At 41.4% G+C, this 17,542-nt stretch overlaps 2 protein-coding genes across 3 annotated transcripts in view; both read left to right on the top strand.

Moving 5' to 3' along the window:
• The window catches only part of LOC109902160 (type II inositol 1,4,5-trisphosphate 5-phosphatase-like), a 37,312-nt gene extending 25,330 nt beyond the window's left edge, over positions 1–11,982 (top strand). Inside the window, exons 11-23 of one of the 2 annotated variants that reach the window (XM_031786582.1) lie at positions 749–865; positions 1,529–1,716; positions 2,287–2,398; positions 2,795–2,904; positions 3,264–3,399; positions 3,866–3,976; positions 6,298–6,463; positions 7,539–7,774; positions 8,716–8,823; positions 9,994–10,078; positions 10,320–10,447; positions 10,685–10,796; positions 11,441–11,982. In XM_031786582.1, coding sequence (XP_031642442.1) covers positions 749–865; positions 1,529–1,716; positions 2,287–2,398; positions 2,795–2,904; positions 3,264–3,399; positions 3,866–3,976; positions 6,298–6,463; positions 7,539–7,774; positions 8,716–8,823; positions 9,994–10,078; positions 10,320–10,447; positions 10,685–10,796; positions 11,441–11,550 — 1,719 coding nt within the window. In that variant the 3' untranslated portion in view covers positions 11,551–11,982. The remainder of the gene's footprint in view (positions 1–748; positions 866–1,528; positions 1,717–2,286; positions 2,399–2,794; positions 2,905–3,263; positions 3,400–3,865; positions 3,977–6,297; positions 6,464–7,538; positions 7,775–8,715; positions 8,824–9,993; positions 10,079–10,319; positions 10,448–10,684; positions 10,797–11,440) is intronic. The other variant, XM_020498284.2, reaches the window with a different exon arrangement.
• Positions 11,983–12,146: 164 nt separating this feature from the next.
• LOC109902161 (metal regulatory transcription factor 1-like) overlaps positions 12,147–17,542 on the top strand; it is a 29,398-nt gene continuing 24,002 nt past the window's right edge. Inside the window, exons 1-2 of the mRNA XM_020498285.2 lie at positions 12,147–12,253; positions 15,177–15,716. Coding sequence (XP_020353874.1) covers positions 15,243–15,716 — 474 coding nt within the window. The 5' untranslated portion in view covers positions 12,147–12,253; positions 15,177–15,242. The remainder of the gene's footprint in view (positions 12,254–15,176; positions 15,717–17,542) is intronic.

Genomic DNA, 17,542 nt, shown 5'->3' with positions numbered 1-17,542 from the left:
ATATGAGAGGGGTGGATTGGTAAAAGAAGTGGGGTGCTAATATTCCTTTCACTTATCCAAACACATGGATGTCAGTGAGTAAGGAAGGATGCATGTAGTCACAGTTGGTACAATTGAGTGTCGCTGTACTACAGATGTTTCCAAAGCAAAGTGGTACAATGTTGTAATGACTTATTTGCTTCCCTTTTATACTGTAAAGTGTGGTTTTGTTAACCTGGTGAAAGCTTGTACATGAGCTTCTCTTTTTCAATCTTCTTTTTATCTAGACCTATTTCCCCTTTTTATAAATTGCCGACTCCACACCAACTGCTTCTTCCTCTTTTCAAAGGGTTGTAAATGACGTGTCATTTGTCAGTCCTCTGTCACTGGTGTGAATTTAGCACACTTGGTCGCTTCGTAATTGACATAGCATAGGGAAAGAATCTGTGAAATGGCTGGTTTCACATTAATATGGTAATGTTGGGTTATATCCTACTTCGGTTTATATTCTTGACAGGATTGAATGTGGAACAATCTGACTGTTAGCAATTTAGCATTTTTGCTCCTGCAGTATTGGCATGAACAATATTGCATTGTCCTGTATGCCACTTCACTGCGGTCCTCTTGGTTACCCCTTCCGCTAACACTACCTGAATGACCTTAGGTGTTTCGTAAACAGCACAAACACATCCAGGATCAGGCTAATAGCAAATGCTTGATCAATGTATTTGTTCTGTCTGTGACCCATGACCGCTGTGTATCCCTACAGGTGAAACTGGTTCGTCTGGTGGGCATCATGCTGCTGTTTTACGTGAGGAATGAGCACGCCAAGCACATCTCTGAGATGGAGGCAGAGACCGTGGGCACCGGCATCATGGGTAGAATGGTAGGTGGCGTGAGGGATGGTAGGAGTACATATCCTTGGCCGCTAAGCGGGTTGTAATCAATTGCTTAGCAGTTTAGAGCAGGATGTTGGCTGGCGTCCACTAGTTTCATTTAGCTTCCATTTGACAGTTGGATAAGGAGTTCTATTGCACTACAACCCCTTCTACCTACAAACTCGGCTTTTTACCAGGGTTCAGAAAACCAGTTTTTCTCACTCAAATACACCAGACATGGAACCCAGGTATGTTTGGAAAACGCATTGGATTTCCTATTGTTCATAGAGCAATTTTTTTGTATACAAACAGATGTCAAGTTCGGGTGATGCGAGCGCATCCCGGTACAAGCTCTGTAGCAGGATAGCTAACGCTAAAGTCGGGACCTTGACAAACTTAACAGTGAGTGAGTGATGACCGTGAAAACACACAAGACTGATGGCTATAGCTATGTTCAACAGGTTGATTATTCTTCTGCCTTTATCTAGGTCTATTTGTGATATAACTTGCACTAGTTGTATTTGAAGTTGCATGTGATCGTATCCACTGCTAGATAAACAAAGCTTTTTCTGAAACTGTACTGATTGTGCCACTTTTCATGATGCAGCAGGGAAATGGTTTGTTCTATAAGGGCACATAATATAAAATGTTTTACAAACCTCTCACCTCAGGGAAACAAAGGTGCTGTGGCCATCCGCTTCCGCTTCCACAACTCTGACATCTGTGTGGTCAACTCCCACCTGGCCGCCCACATCGAGGAGTACGAAAGGCGCAACCAGGACTACAAGGACATCTGCAGTAGGCTGCTTTTCCACCAGCACGACCCCTCGCTGGTCCCACTCACCATCATGAAGCACAAGTATGAACAAGTCTTTAGTACAAAACAGTATTTCCACTTTTCGGGGTTGTGTTCATTAGGGCCAAAACATTTAAATGAGCGTTTCTTATTGGATATGTTTTGGGTCGTATTCATTGGGCACACATTGAAAATATTTTGCAAAGGAAAACAAAAAGGGGTTTTCTTATTGGACGAGTCCAGATAATTCCTGCCTTTTCAGTCTGTTGTTTTTGTTTGTTATTTTGTGCCTAATGAACAGGACCCTGGATTTGGTAGTTGTGGTGAAACACCATGCTTTTGTATTTATTCCGGCATGGTGACATTCTCTCAAGGAAACAAAATAGCGAATGTATTATGTAAACCTTTGATCACAAGACCAGTGCATCTTGCCAATTTCACATAACTTTATGTCTTAGGTGAACATTTGAAATGAATGCAGTGTTTTGATGCAGTTGTAGAATGGGATGAGTTCTAGAACCACATGCAAAGCCACCGGCCACCATTTTCCGTATTGAAATAGAATTATAGAAGAGTAGTTATATTTCTATGATTTTCCATATTCTCAAGGCATCATCTTTTCCTTGCTTACAGTGTGGTCCTATGGCTGGGAGATCTCAACTACAGGCTAAGTGACCTTGACGTTGACGATGTGAAGGACTTAATCGCCAAGAAGGATTTTGAAACTCTGCACAGTTATGACCAGGTAGGTAATCTCAAGCCGCTTAACTTCAAGCCATTTAAATGTCTACTTCTAGGGTGCGTTTAGTTGGCAAATGTTGTAGAACATTGCAGATCGAAATGTCATGATTCCTTACTCTGTCAGACGGGCAGGTTTGTTCTATGTAATATCTGGAAGTTCCACAACATTGTTCCCAGTGTCAAATTTATTAGGCTCCAAACTGAAGAAAACTGATCTGAAACAGAGAGGGACAACCTGAAATTGTCCAATCAGAAACACAAATTCTCCGTTGCAAAACGTTTTGCTACAGTATGCCCTAATGAATAAGACTGCTAATCTCTGTGTTCAGTGCCAGTCACATTACACCCTGATGAGTGTGGTAATTGTCACGATGTCTTGTTGTGGCTCTGTGGTCCTCAGCTGAAGAGGCAGATCGATGAGAAGGCTGTTTTCGTGGGCTTTGTGGAGGGAGAAATCGACTTCCTGCCCACTTACAAATACGACACTGGCTCCGACCAATGGGACACAAGGTAACTTCTCCTCTCTAAATGTCTAGTATTTCTATAAAGGCAAAGGAGAAAACAATACCACTTAACTAAAAGCCTGCAGATATATTGCATTATAATGCCACTTATAATGCATCGTAAGAACATGTATAATGTCTTATGGTTGTCGCATAATGAGTCTAAGGCGTTTTGAGTTGGAATATTGATACATAGGGAGACAGAATATATCATAAGCCTGATTTTATAATGCATTACAAAGGCTCATACATTCTTATAATACATTTTAAAGCATTATAGCTGCAGAATAATGTATTACAAAACTCTTATCTTATTGCGTAGAATTTGTCTCCGAAATGTCTTGGTTTCATGTTTCACGCCCTCAGTGAAAAGTGTCGCGTGCCGGCGTGGTGTGATCGGATCCTGTGGCGAGGCAAGAATGTGCGGCAGCTGCACTACCAGAGTCACATGGACCTGAAGACCAGCGACCACAAGCCAGTCAGCTCCCTGCTGGAGATGGGGGTGAGAATTAGTTTCCACCATCTGTCCTTTGACCTCTTAGAGACCATGAGGTTTTGGTTGGTTTAGCCTGGGGAGTCATAACCAAAGATTCTTATAGATAACCCAAGATTGTAAAAGGCCCATCTGAACAATCTTAGTCACACTATGGGGCAGAGCAAGCAAAGTGGTGGGAAGAGTTTCATCTTGACCAAATATGGGAATTCCATAGTGGAAGTGTGTGTTTTTTTTATTTGTTTTTTTATCCTTGTGACCAGTCTGAGTTTCCCCCAGAGCCATATATTTAGAGTTCAGACAACTTTTAGAATTGTGCTTTTGAGCATTTCATTTATCCATTCATAACAAGTATTCGGATTCTAATTCTAGATATTCTGTTGCATGGCATTTTTTGCAATGTTAAAATAATGATATGCCTCTTGTTTCCCCTATTCATCTGTGTTTTAACCTCCCTTCTCTGCTGTTTCTTCAGATCAAGCTGGTGAATGAAGAGTCTTACAAAAATACATTTGAGGAAATTGTGCGCTCGCTGGACAAGATGGAGAACGAGTGCATTCCGTCTGTAACGCTGTCCAGGCGAGAGGTGAGTGATTCTACTGTGAATTGTTAAAGATGAAGAATATGTTAACATTTCTCTGGTCTTTCATAATGCACAATGCAACATTATCAGTGAACATTGACAGCAGCAGAACCTTGTGAACGACGCTTATCAATTGAGCTCTGCTCTTTACGAACAGGAGTAAAATTGAGGGAGAACGTCTGTGCAACATGTACAATTTTTACATATTTTTCTTAACATTTAAACTGCACGTAAAAAAAATTTCACTTTAAATGTAAAAAAAAAATAGAATGACGTGATTTCACAATTCAGATGTGGTTCTGTGTATAACCGCAATGCAGTCCTGGAATTCCTACATTTAAAAAATAAAAAAATATTTCAGCTTTATTTAACCAGGTCGGCAAGTTAAGAAGTTCTCATTTACAATTGCGACCTGGCCAAGATAAAGCAAAGCAGTTCGACACACAGAACAACACAGAGTTACACATGGAGTAAAACAAACATACAGTCAATAATACAGTAGAAAAATAAGTCTATATACAATGTGAGGTAAAGGCAAAAAACAAAGGCCATGGTGGCGAAGTAAATACAATATAGTAAGTAAAACACTGGAATGGTTGATTTGTAGTGGAAGAATGTGCAAAGTAGAGATAAATAATGGGGTGCAAAGAAGCAAAATAAATACAGTAGGGAAAGAGGTAGTTGTTTGGGCTAAATTATAGATGGGCTATGTACAGGTGCAGTAATCTGTGAGCTGCTCTGACAGCTGGTGCTTAAAGCTATTGAGGGAGATTAGTGTTTCCAGTTTCAGAGATTTTTGTAGTTCGTTCCAGTCATTGGCAGCAGAGAACTGGAAGGAGAGGCAGCCAAAGGAAGAATTGGTTTGGGGGGTGACAGAAGAGATATACCTGCTGGAGCGTGTGCTACAGGTGGGAGCTGCTATGGTGACCAGCGAGCTGAGATAAGGGGGGACTTTACCTAGCAGGGTCTTGTAGATGACCTGGAGCCAGTGGGTTTGGCGATGAGTATGAAGCAAGGGCCAGCCAACGAGAGCATACAGGTCGCAATTGTGGGTAGTAATATGGGGCTTTGGTGACAAAACGGATGGCACTGTGATAGACTGCATCCAATTTATTGAGTAGGGTATTGGAGGCTATTTTGTAAATGACATCGCCGAAGTCGAGGATTGGTAGGATGGTCAGTTTTACAAGGGTATGTTTGGCAGCATGAGTGAAGGATGCTTTGTTGCGAAATAGGAAGCCATTTCTAGATTTAACTTTGGATTGGAGATGTTTGATGTGAGTCTGGAAGGAGAGTGTATAGTCTAACCAGACACCTAGATATTTGTCAACATATTCTAAGTCAGAGCCGTCCAGAGTAGTGATGTTGTGCAGGTAGCGATTGGTTGAAGAGCATGCATTTAGATTTACTTGTATTTAAGAGCAATTGGAGGCCACGGAAGGAGAGTTGTATGGCATTGAAGCTCGCCTGGAGGGTTGTTAACAGTGTCCAAAGAAGGACCAGAAGTATACAGAATGGTGTCGTCTGCGTAGAGGTGGATCAGAGACTCACCAGCAGCAAGAGCGACATCATTGATGCATAAAGAGAAGAGAGTCGGTCCAAGAATTTAACCTAGTGGCACCCGCATAGACTGCCAGAGGCCCGGACAACAGACCCTCCGATTTGACACACTGAACTCTGAGAGAAGTAGTTGGTGAATACTGGTCGTCACTAGTTACCACAGCCACAAAGTTATAAAGCCTATTTCTGCAATTGATCTTCTTAAAATGTGATTTTAAACCTAACCCTAACCACATTGCTAACCTTAGTCTAATCCTAACCGTACGTTAGGTTTTCATGAATTTTTACGCTATAGCCAAGTTTGACTGTGTTAACTAGAGGAAACCCTACCAGACGGCACTTGCCTTACTGCTGTCCCCCTCACAATGGTATTAATGTAATTTTAAGTTCTATGTTGTGTGCCTCTCCATGTTGTCAGTACGTAGATCATGTCCCACTGCTCGTTGCAGTGATGTATGACAGTGTGTTCATAGACGTCCAACAATCTGTTGTTAATGCCACGTATGGTGTTTGAGAGCATGCACTTTGTGCATGCACTTGCAGAGCAATTATTTTGCAATTTCTCCATCAGGGCCGTAGCGGTTTTTCGACCTGACATCTTGTAGTCTGGTTCTAGATATGCCATTTAGGATATTGAAGCCGACATCCCCTACCATTGACAATGGCTGCATATCAACTGTAATCATTTCTGTAATCAACGCTGTGATTTTCACACCCCTACTCCCTACCTGTGTAACCTAATCCAAATCACTCTCCCTCCCCAGTTCCACTTCATAGATGTGAAGTTCATGCAGCACCAGGCAGAGACTCTGACCCTCCACAACGACGGGCAGGTCCCGTGCCAGTTTGAGTTCATCCAGAAGCTGGATGAGCGCACCTACTGCAAGCCCTGGCTCACCGCCAACCCGGCCGAGGGCTTCATCGCTCAGGGTGAGTATAGCAGGACTTATGGCCCTATTCTTTCTTCTGTGTTTTCTTGAGGTAAGCATTTATATGAAGGTGTGTATCAAGTATGTCAGAGTAGAAGTGCTCATCTAGGATCATTGTTCTCTCAAATGTAAAACTGATCCTACATTATCACTCCTACTCTAAAACATCTGATACATACAGCCCCAGATCTAGAGTTTGGCTGTGTGAAAGCAAGGTTGCCACCCCATTACGTAATTCAGATCAGTGAGTACTTCAAGGAAGGTCAGATGGCATTTCTGAAGTATTAGAACAGGGTCTAAGACTTACATTCAGGAATGGATATTTAATTTATGTAAGCACCTGGCCTCCCCGCTATGTTAGACATAATGTCATGAGCTCTATGACCTATGACGTGAGAGACCACATCATAGCTCTGTTCTGACTGAATGATAGATTTGAGTTTTCCCTGTGACTGCAATTGATAGAGGCATTTTCTCAACTCAGTATTTAATGGCAGGGAAGCAATTTCAGATCTGTCTAGCACGTGAGACTTGTAAATAATGGCGATATCTCAAGGCTTAGGATGGAAGGAGTGGTGGATGTGCCTCAGTGCTCTTTGCCTCTCTGGGTCTTGCTGATAGTTTATTTTTTTTTACTGTTTGTCTCATTTAGTTCTGTAATTGTCAATGTAGTGATGCAGCTATAAATTAATAGGATTCCCTTCACACATTCAATTGCAGTTAGTAATGCTTAGTGTACAGTACAACCTTTGCTTGTGGTTCATCAGCACCATTTGTCAACAAGTTTCCACACAGAACATTTACATAGAGCATGATCATGTTCATTAGGTCACGCAACAGAAAACATTTTCAAACGTTTTGAAACTGAATCATTTGTGTTTCTTATTGGACATGTCCAAGTAGTCCCTTCTTCAGTTTGTCAGTGGAGTTTTCTTTCATTTGATCCCAAATGAACACAACCCTGTTCATCTGTGTCTCAGGGAACTGATAATAAGGAATTGGTTCTTTTCTGAAATGTTCCTCCATTGATAAATCATTGAAATATACCTGATCCCGTCCATGCACTGTTCACCAAGGTGGGAACGTGGACATTGACCTGGAGGTGTTTGTGAACCGCTCCACCGCCACGGAGCTCAACGCAGGCCACCAGCAAATCGAAGACATACTGGTGCTCCACCTGGATCGGGGAAAGGACTACTTTCTCTCTGTGTTGGGCAACTACCTGCCCAGCTGCTTCGGCTCGTCCATCCAGACCCTGTGCCAACTGAGGGACCCCATCCAGGAAATCCCCCTGGAGACCATCCGGGAGCTGGTGAGTTCAGTATAGCCAGCAAGGAGTGTGTTCACTATTGTATATATATTTTGCGATGTTAAGGAAAAATATGCGTTTCTTATTGGACAAATTCATGGTTCTGAGTGAATACGATCCAGGTGCAGTCTGACTCAGAAGGCTGCTTTCCCATTCTTCACACTTCTCCAAAAGTGTGCTGTGGTCTGGTACATTCCCCATCGTGGATTTAAAAGTATTATATTGGTGTAACCTAAGCATTGGCTGAAGGGAGTATCCACCATTGTGCACTTGCATACTCCATATTTCACATGTTGGGAGAAGGGTGAAGAATCAGCTGACCGTGGCCTGGAAATGTCCCACTCTTCAAGGCTGTTTTGTATGAAAAGCCTTGCCCAGAATAAAAACAATTAAATGTGAAAGTGCTCTGGGGGGATTCTGTCCTGCTCATAATTTTTGTATGATTTTGTTATCAGTTATCTAAAAACCAGGAAGTGCAAATCTTGAACTAGCTGCAGTCAAAATTCCCCCAAATGAACCAAATAGGAGATTTTTTGTGTGAAGTGGGTTTCCAAACAGGGAATCAAATCACCCATTGGCCCAGAACACACTGTTGCCAGGGGGGAATATCTACAGGGTCATTAGTGTTGCAAAACAGCATGCTGTCGTGTACGCTAGAGCAACCCTCCTCAGAAACTTCTGCTTTTTTGTTTGATCTTCAATCAGTGTTATTCTAAAATTGACCAGATGAAAAGATGATAGATTCTGAGAATAAAGAAGCCCAAAGATGTCTCACCATTTTTTTAAATGCATATATTTCTTTGTCTATGGCTCGCTAGTTATTAATACAGGCAGCATAAATAGCTACAGCACATTGTCCTCTAATGACATGTTGTTCAATAAAGGTTAGGTAAAGGATTTAAACCCATTTCACTAAAATGTCACTTTTTTTCTTCTTTCTAAAGACGTTGTCAGGTGATGAGACCAGAACTTTAATCATCGATAAGCCCCTGGATATCCCTAAAGAGATATGGCAGATGGTGGACCACCTATACCGTAATGCTCCTAAACAGGTCAGGACTGAAATCCTTTACCATTTTCGCACTACTGAGCCAAACCTAGAACAGCTAGGTGTGTCATTGGATGCTGTTTTTGCCCCTCACTTTATACACAGAAGATCTCCGCTAAACATAGAATCAAGCTGTTTTTCTGTCTCTCTGAAATACAAAGTTGCCAATGTCTTTACAACTGAACAAGAAAAAGATAAAAAGATGCTTCAAATGAAAACTGAGATTGCATTAAATAATGAATAGGCCTACAGTAGACCTATAGACTATATAGCCCTTTATATTTCAAACATATTGAAATCAATTTCATGCTCAGTCAATTGAGATCTATTGATAGGCTACACTCTGTAAATTTTTCCTCAATATATTTCATGATTTGTAACATGTGCAATGATGTGCCAAATGAATCTGTGATTATAGGGTAAGGATTAGAATATGCTGCCTCAATATTTGTAGCCATAAGGTGATATCTCTCTAGGGGCTGATCTGTTGTCAGTATTGTGGAATAATTCTAATGTTAAGGTAAGATTGAACATTTTACATGTAGGCTGTCATTGTAAATAAGAATTTGTGCTTAACCGACTTGCATAGTTAAATAAATCAAAAATATTGGGAAAATGGGCCCTGAGCTGTAATGGCCCTGAGCTGTACTATGCCTCCACAATAGTTGTTGCTGCCTGGGTGGGAGGATGAAAAAGATAAATAAATCTGAACCAGTACAGCTCGGGTCGGAATCAGGCATTAGTTTCTTGACAATACTCTAGTTTTCAAGGATGTTGGCTAGTACCTTTTGCTACTTACCTCCCCTTTCGCAGTTAGTTGCACAGCATCAAAGAATTCAAAGTGAGTTGGGCAGCTTTTGGCGTCCTCCCAGCTGTGTGCAGACATATTAGTCTCTTTCACCACAGCAACCCAGCGGATTGAAAATAGGAACATTTGGAAACTTTCTGTGTCTCTGGCAACCACCAACAGGCTGGAATGACTCAACAGAAGTGGCTGAATGTTAAGGGCCAAATAAATATATTTATTAGTTGATTCATAAAAAAATTGAAATGCATAATACTCTACAATATTGACATGAATGCAGTTCTCCTGATCCCTGCCGGCTACTTTTCTGTGTGCTTTGAAGTTATGTGTTTACAGTACAACTCTATAACCTTTTGCCTCTATTTTTAGGGGGAACTATTTCAACAACCTGGGCTCCGCAGTGAATTTGTGGAGATAAGGGATTGTCTTGACACTGGCATGCCAGACTCGCTCCGTATCCTTAACAACTGATATACACCTGGGTTGTGTTCATTAGGCATTAAACGGAAGAAAAATGGCCCGAAACAGGGAAGGACTACCTGGACATGTCCAATAAGAAACACTCGTTTCATTTAATTTTGTAAAAGTTGTCCATTTTGAGCCTTAATGGACACAACCCTGGATAAATTAAGTCTTAGTGTCTACTTTTTTATTTTTGAAGTGGTTGATGCCCCTTGACCCGGGTTGACCCCTAGCTGGCAGTAACCACTCTGTGGCAGAAGCACTGCTCATCTTCCTTGATGCCCTCCCTGAGCCTGTGGTCCCCTTCTCCCTGTACCAGCAGTGCCTGGAGTGCTGCTCCAACACCAGTCAGTGTAAAAAGGTCAGTACCAATTCAACTCACTCTTTAAAGTAGACATTACTTGTCTCAGTGCCCCTATAGTAGGATATTCTGTATGTAATGATTGTCTACTGTACTAGGTCTTGTTCTGAAATGGGGAGGGACAACATTTTCTGTTGCGCCATAATGAACCCAACCCAGTTGTGGGGAATTGGCTGTGACTTGCTCTCGTGTTTTAACTTGTCTATGGTATTGAGTGATGTTTTTCTTCATCCTCAGGTTGTATCCTTGTTACCTCAGTGCCATAAAAACGTGTTTAACTATATAGCGGCTTTTCTCCGTGAGTTGTTGAAGCATTCTACACACAATAGCCTGGATGTCAATATTTTAGGTAAGGTGAAATGGAAAAATGTGTAACACATTTTGCATTCTTATCAAACACACAAACAATTGACTGAATGTGTTTTGAACGGGTTAAAACTAAACTTCATGGTCTTCTTGGCCAGTACCCAAGAGGTTCAATGTTAACATTTACATAAGTCGAGCAGTGCAAGTTTAAGATCAGAAGCCGTAATAAGCTTTCCTATTTGTTGGTTTCCATATGTCACAATATGCAATGAAGCAATACAACAATAAGACCAAGGACTGTTGTGATAAATGCCTGATTATTCCACTGCATGCAAATGGTTATGGAAGCTTGTTGGGGTTTTATATTCCGAAGGCCATAGTAGTCTTTCTGTGCTGTGATACTGTGCGTATGTTGTTTTTTTCTTTCTTTTTCACTTAGGGCAATCAGTTATCATTTATTTACTTAGTTGAAAATATAGCCTAGTAATACAAAACTAGCAAAAGCTACAATATTGGCTGTAATAATGCTGGGTCAGATTTTGGATTTAGTTCCTTTTTCAATGTTCTCCTTTTAATTGTGTTTATGATGCATAATATTTAAAAAAGTGAACCTAATTTAATCTTACATCAAGTGCCAGTTAGTAATTGTTATGTTATTGACATTGTGCCCTGTGTCATCCCTCACAGCCACCATTTTTGCTGCCTTGCTACTGAGGTCACCCACGAAGCAGGACCTTGCAGAGAAGAGGAAGACCCAAGAGTTCTTTCAGCATTTCCTAGTCCAGGACCTCTCCTGAATAGAAGAGGGTGCTCCTGCTGTGTCTTTTAGACACTATTTTCGTTTAATGTACAGCTCTGTATTTGTAATAAGTTCCTATTCATATAGATGGCTCTTTGTATATATCCAGTCAGTCCAATTGTTTAGGCCTACTCTCCTTTGATTTGAAATCAACTATGTTTTGACAAGCAATGTTTAACCTGTATGCTGTTGATGCACAGCTAATATTCTGTCACTGAGTAGCTGTAGTAAACTGACAATTTTTAATGTATATTTACCAGTTTATTTAAAGAAAAGAAATTTGCTATTTTGTGAAGGCAAAACAGTGGATCGTTTTATATATGAAAGTATTTCAAACAGTTGTGGTTTGGCTTTTTCATGTTTCTTTCCCATTTAGCAAGCAAATGGAAAAAGTTTGTTTTGGAATTTAATAAACCCACTGTCTGTCACATTTGTCCTTTTGCTGTTAGTATTGATTGGGAATTACAAATCAAATGATTTGTAGCTTTGCATTATTCTAAATTGTATATTTAATTTGAGTAGTTTCGATTTCATTATAGGGGTACTAGTGTACATGGGAGGGGTATATTTCCCAGAATACAACACGAGGGGTAGGCTGAAATATGACGTTTCTATTTAATCATGGTATCACTAGGGAGGGGATGGGAAGAAAGTGCTAAGCTACCCGAAACATAAACCAAGTCGGCATTTGCGCTGCACGGGTAAATGGTTTCTGTCTTGTATATATGTTTCTAGTGGAGCCCTGTAACTTTTACTTCAATGTATCTGTTTTGACGGGAGATTTATCGACAGACAGCCAGTCAAGCTAACGTTAGCTGGCTGGCTAGCTAGCACTACGTTAGTTCACAGATTTGTAGCTAGCGTTAACTAATAACGTTGCCTAACTAGTTAGCTAGTAACGTTCGATATCTTAAGCGTAAGACACCCTGCTTGTTGTTTTACACTGTATGCTTGGTAGATGCTTATCGTGAACGCGTTCTTTAGTATTATAGCAAACGTTAGTCTGAAACGTTGATTAACGTTAGCTAGCTTGACATTTTCAACCCGCACATTATCTTTAAAGCTAACGTTTGCGAAATACCGTTGCATTGTCAAAAAAACTAGCTGTCATGTTTTCCTTTTAGTTAACATGCTATGTAAAAGTGTTCAACTAGCGAGACATTTACGTTTGCATATTAACGTTGGCTAACCAGCTAGTTAATTGAACTGTCATGTCGATCGAAGTCAACTAGTTAACTATTGACAGCTGGTTGTTTTTTATTTAACTAACGTTACCTAGTTATTACGAACGTTATCAGGATGGAAGTTGGTTGTCCTTGCAACTCTAAAGTTAGCTGCCCACCCAACGTTAGCTACCTTGCCAAATAATTACAACTATTCACAACTGCACGAACTAACGTTAGCTATTAGTTATGTGGTCGCGCTGTCTTAAGCCTTTAGTCAAAAGGCGAAATCACAGATGAGTGTGACATGACATCTTTAACTTGTCTCCTGAAAGTGTTTGTAAAAAGCTTTGGTGTAATCCTAGCTAAGGTTTAAAAAAATGTATTTAACCAGGAAGGGCTCATTTAAATTCCTGGCCAATATGGGCAGCACCAAGTCATTACACAATTACAGACAGAAAATGAAAAACGACAGGTAATCTAGTAAAAAACAACACAGAATTCATTAAACAGCACATTTTAAAACATTGACAGGTCAGGGAATCAGCCTCAAAATACTTAATCAATGATTTAAAAACACCAATCGGGATAAGTTCTACCAGTTGAAAAGTATTTTGCACGGCGTTCCAAGCAGATGGCGCAGAGTTCATAAAAGCAATTTGGAACAGTTAGTATGATTAAGTCCTGTGAATAAAATGGCTGTAAACCCAAAATGGCTTTGTAAATAAAAGTTTACCATTGACTAGAGAAGGCCAGCCAACCCTGGTATATGAAAGTGCAGTGGTGCGTAAGGGTTTTGCAGTTTAAAATAAATCTCAATGCTTCATGGTCAAGGGTGTCAATTGATCTCAAACATGCCTATTTTCCACGATAAATCACTGCTGTCAAACGAAATCAGAACGTTCTAGAACTCCATGGGTGTCAAGATGGTTAGTGTCTAGGAACATAGACCATTCTACACCATTCAAATTAATCCAAATCGAATGTTATTTGTCACATGCTTCGTAAACAACATGTAGACTAATGGTAAAATGCTTACTTACGAACCTTCCTAACAATACAGAGCAGAAATAATAAAAGAATAATAACACAAAGAATAAATAAACAATGAGTAACGATAACTTGGGACTGGTACCCTGTGTATATAGCCAAGTCCATGTGCAAGGTAATAGAAGGTAGAAATGTACATATAGCTAGGGATAAAGTGACTAAGCAACAGGATAGATCATAAACTGTATCAACAGCGTATGTGATGATTCTAAAAAGTTGGTGCAAAAAGGGTCAATGCAGATACTCTTGGTAACTATTTGGTTGACTATTTAACTAACTACAGTATTTAGCTGTCTTGTGGATTGGGGGTAGAAGCTGTTCAGGATCTTGTTGCTTACGTATGTTGTGCATCGGTGCAGCTTCTCATGCGGTAGCAGAGAGAACATTCTGACTTGGGTGGCTGGAGTCTGACAATTTTTAGTGCCTTCCTTACACTGCCTGGTATTGAGTTCCTGGTATAGAGGTCCATGTGGCTGTTATTGGATTTATTTGCTATTTGTAAGCCACTCTGACACATTTTTCTCCATAAAATATGAGTAGCCTTTGCAGTTGAACTGACCGCTTAAAGGAAAGGACTCAAATCTTCCCATGTAACTGTCATACTCATGGAATTTGTTGCATGAATTAGCCTAAATCCATTTATAGCTACATCTAGACCTTACTCCAATGCATCGTAGTGAATAGATTAGTTTTATTTCACTCCAGCGTTAGGGAATAGGTATAACTGTCCACCTTAGACAAATGGATATGATGCTTTGCATGGCATGTTTGAAGATGACGAGTAGCCTACACTATACCACTTTTGTAACCAAACTTCAGGCTATAGATTTGGTGGCTTTTAACTGGCACTGCCAGAGAACTGTTCAGTTATCTTCTCTAGCTGCATTCTCAATATAGCCAGGTGTTGTCTTCAATAGCAAATGTTCCACTCTTGTCTTTGGATTAAAAATAACTGCTCTGCATTGTCCCACTTACCTATCTTTGCAATACTCCACCAAATATATTTCCAAGTATCTATATTCTGCTCTTGGAAGGTGGAAATATTAGCCTCAAGTGTCAATGCATTTTTGTTTCCCCCTCAAATTTCCTGTTTACAGTATTTGCTTGGGAGTCACATAGGCCTTCCCCATTTAGCCAAATAGCTACAGGGTTAGCCCAGGTCACTGAATGAAGCTAGGCTCTAGGTACTTTAATTGCAAGGACTCATTTGTTATATTCTTTACTTCAATGGGTCAAGATGTAGCAAGCAGAGAGATTGTTTCTGTAAACAGAATTGTTTAGAAATTTAGAGAAGGGTAGGTCAGCACTCGCTTCCCTGCATTTAAAATGAACACATTGACTTTGAAGTGGCACAGCACGACTCATCAAAGCCACCGCCCTCACACTTTCCTGTCTATCCTCCTCTGTGCAGGAACAAGTGAGCACGCCGTCCTCTGCGCACACTCACCCACCAGAGGCGGCCAGCCCAGCCGGGACCATGAGTGAGCGTGGCCCTCGCACGGAGGCCTCCATGTTTTTGGAGGTGGACCGCCTCGAGCGCGATAACAACGATGAAGACAAGATGGCGCACTACGACGACGACAAAGACGACGACGACCTGATGTCGGCACCCTCGGGCTCACGCGTCTACGACCGCACTACGGTGCTCATCGAGCAGGACCCCATCCGGCTGGACGAGGAGGGAGAGGAGGACCATGGACACTGCGTGGGGGATGACGACGGGGGCACTTTCCTAGTCGACGGGGACCTGGACGAGGAGGAGGAGGAGGAGGAGGGCTCTATGACCTTCATGGGCGACCAGGATGGTATGTCGCAGGGATACGTGCATCACACCATCTCGCCCGACCAGATCCAGTTCATCATCAACCCGGGGTCCATGGCAATGCCTCGCAACATCGAGGGGGCCACCCTCACTCTGCACTCCGAGTGTCCAGAAACCAAGCAACGGGAGGTATGTTGGCTTACCACCACTGAAATGCATTATGTGACGCTGTGTGGAGGTCATACAGCGTATTTAAGGGGATCAGTTTGGGAAGGCAATGTGCAGAATCACTAATCTTGATCACATAATGAGTAGTCATTTGGAATGCAAGGTGGTTTGTAAATCAGGGATTTTGCACTCCCTGATTTAAATGTACTTGATCTCAACACACAATTAGCCTAGTGTGTTGTGTTAAGTAAAAATAGAGACCCCAGGTTGAAAGGGAGCGACGTGAGGCATGAGCAGGGAGAGTAAATTCACTGTATGAATGAAATGCTTTGATTTGCCTAGCGAGCTATGTTCTCCTTAAGACCTTTCTGCTTCCACATGGTTTCAGTGTTGTAAAAATACTTCAAAGTACTACTTAAGTGTTTTTTGGGGGGGGTATCTGTACATTACTTTACTATTTATATTTTTGACTAATTTTACTTTTACATCATTACATTTCTGAAGGAGATAATGTACTTTTACTCCATACATTTTCACTGACACCCAAAAGTACTCGTTACATTTTGAATCCTTAGCAGGACAGGAAAACGGTCTAATTCACGTACTTAAAGAGAAAATCCCTGGTTATCCCTACTCTATCTGATCTGGCGGACTCACTGAACACATGCTTTGTTTGTAAATTATATCTGAGTGTTGGAGTGTGCCTCTGGCGATCCGTAAATTTAAAAAACAAGAGAATCATGCCATCTGGTTTGCTTAACATAAGGAATGTGATTTGTTTTTTGTGTGATACTTAGTGAGGGAAAAAAGTATTTGATCCCCTGCTGATTTTGTATGTTTGCCCACTGACAAAGAAATTATCAGTCTATAATTTTAATGGTAGGTTTATTTGAACAGTGAGTCAGAATAACAAAATTCCAGAAAAACAATTTTCAAAAATGTTATAAATTGATTTGCATTTTAATGAGGGAAATAAGTATTTGACCCCTCTGCAAAACATGACTTAGTACTTGGTGGCAAAACCCTTGTTGGCAATCGGAGGTCAGACGTTTCTTGTAGTTGGCCACCAGGTTTGCACACATCTCAGGAGGGATTTTGTCCCACTCCTCTGCAGATCTACTCCAAGTCATTAAGGTTGAGGCTGACGTTTGGCAACTCGAACCTTCAGCTCCCTCCACAGATTTTCTATGGGATTAAGGTCTGGAGACTGGCTAGGCCACTCCAGGACCTTAATGTGCTTCTTCTTGAGCCACTCCTTTGTTGCCTTGGCCGTGTGTTTTGGGTCATTGTCATGCTGGAATACTCATCCACGACCCATTTTCAATGCCCTGGCTGAGGGAAGGAGGTTCTCACCCAAGATTTGACGGTACATGGCCCCGTCCATCGTCCCTTTGATGCGGTGAAGTTGTCCTGTCCCCTTTGCAGAAAAACACCCCCAAACCATAATGTTTCGACCTCCATGTTTGATGGTGGGGGTGGTGTTCTTTGGGTCATAGGCAGCATTCCTCCTCCTCCAAAGATGGCGAGTTGAGTTGATGCCAAAGAGCTCCATTTTGGTCTCATCTGACCACAACACTTTTACCCAGTTGTCCTCTGAATCATTCAGATGTTCATTGGCAAACTACAGACGGGCATGTATATGTGCTTTCTTGAGCAGGGGGACCTTGCGGGCGCTGCAGGATTTCAGTCCTTCACAGCGTAGTGGGTTACCAATTGTTTTCTTGGTGACTATGGTCCCAGCTGCCTTGACATCATTGACAAGATCCTCCCGTGTAGTTCTGGGCGGATTCCCCACCGCTCTCATGATCATTGCAACTCCACGAGGTGAGATCTTGCATGGAGCCCCA

Source organism: Oncorhynchus kisutch, linkage group LG13 (genome assembly GCF_002021735.2).
Source record: "Oncorhynchus kisutch isolate 150728-3 linkage group LG13, Okis_V2, whole genome shotgun sequence".
NCBI lineage: Eukaryota > Metazoa > Chordata > Actinopteri > Salmoniformes > Salmonidae > Oncorhynchus > Oncorhynchus kisutch.
The sequence above is the reverse complement of the archived record's forward strand: the minus strand, read 5'-3'. Positions and strand labels throughout refer to the sequence as shown.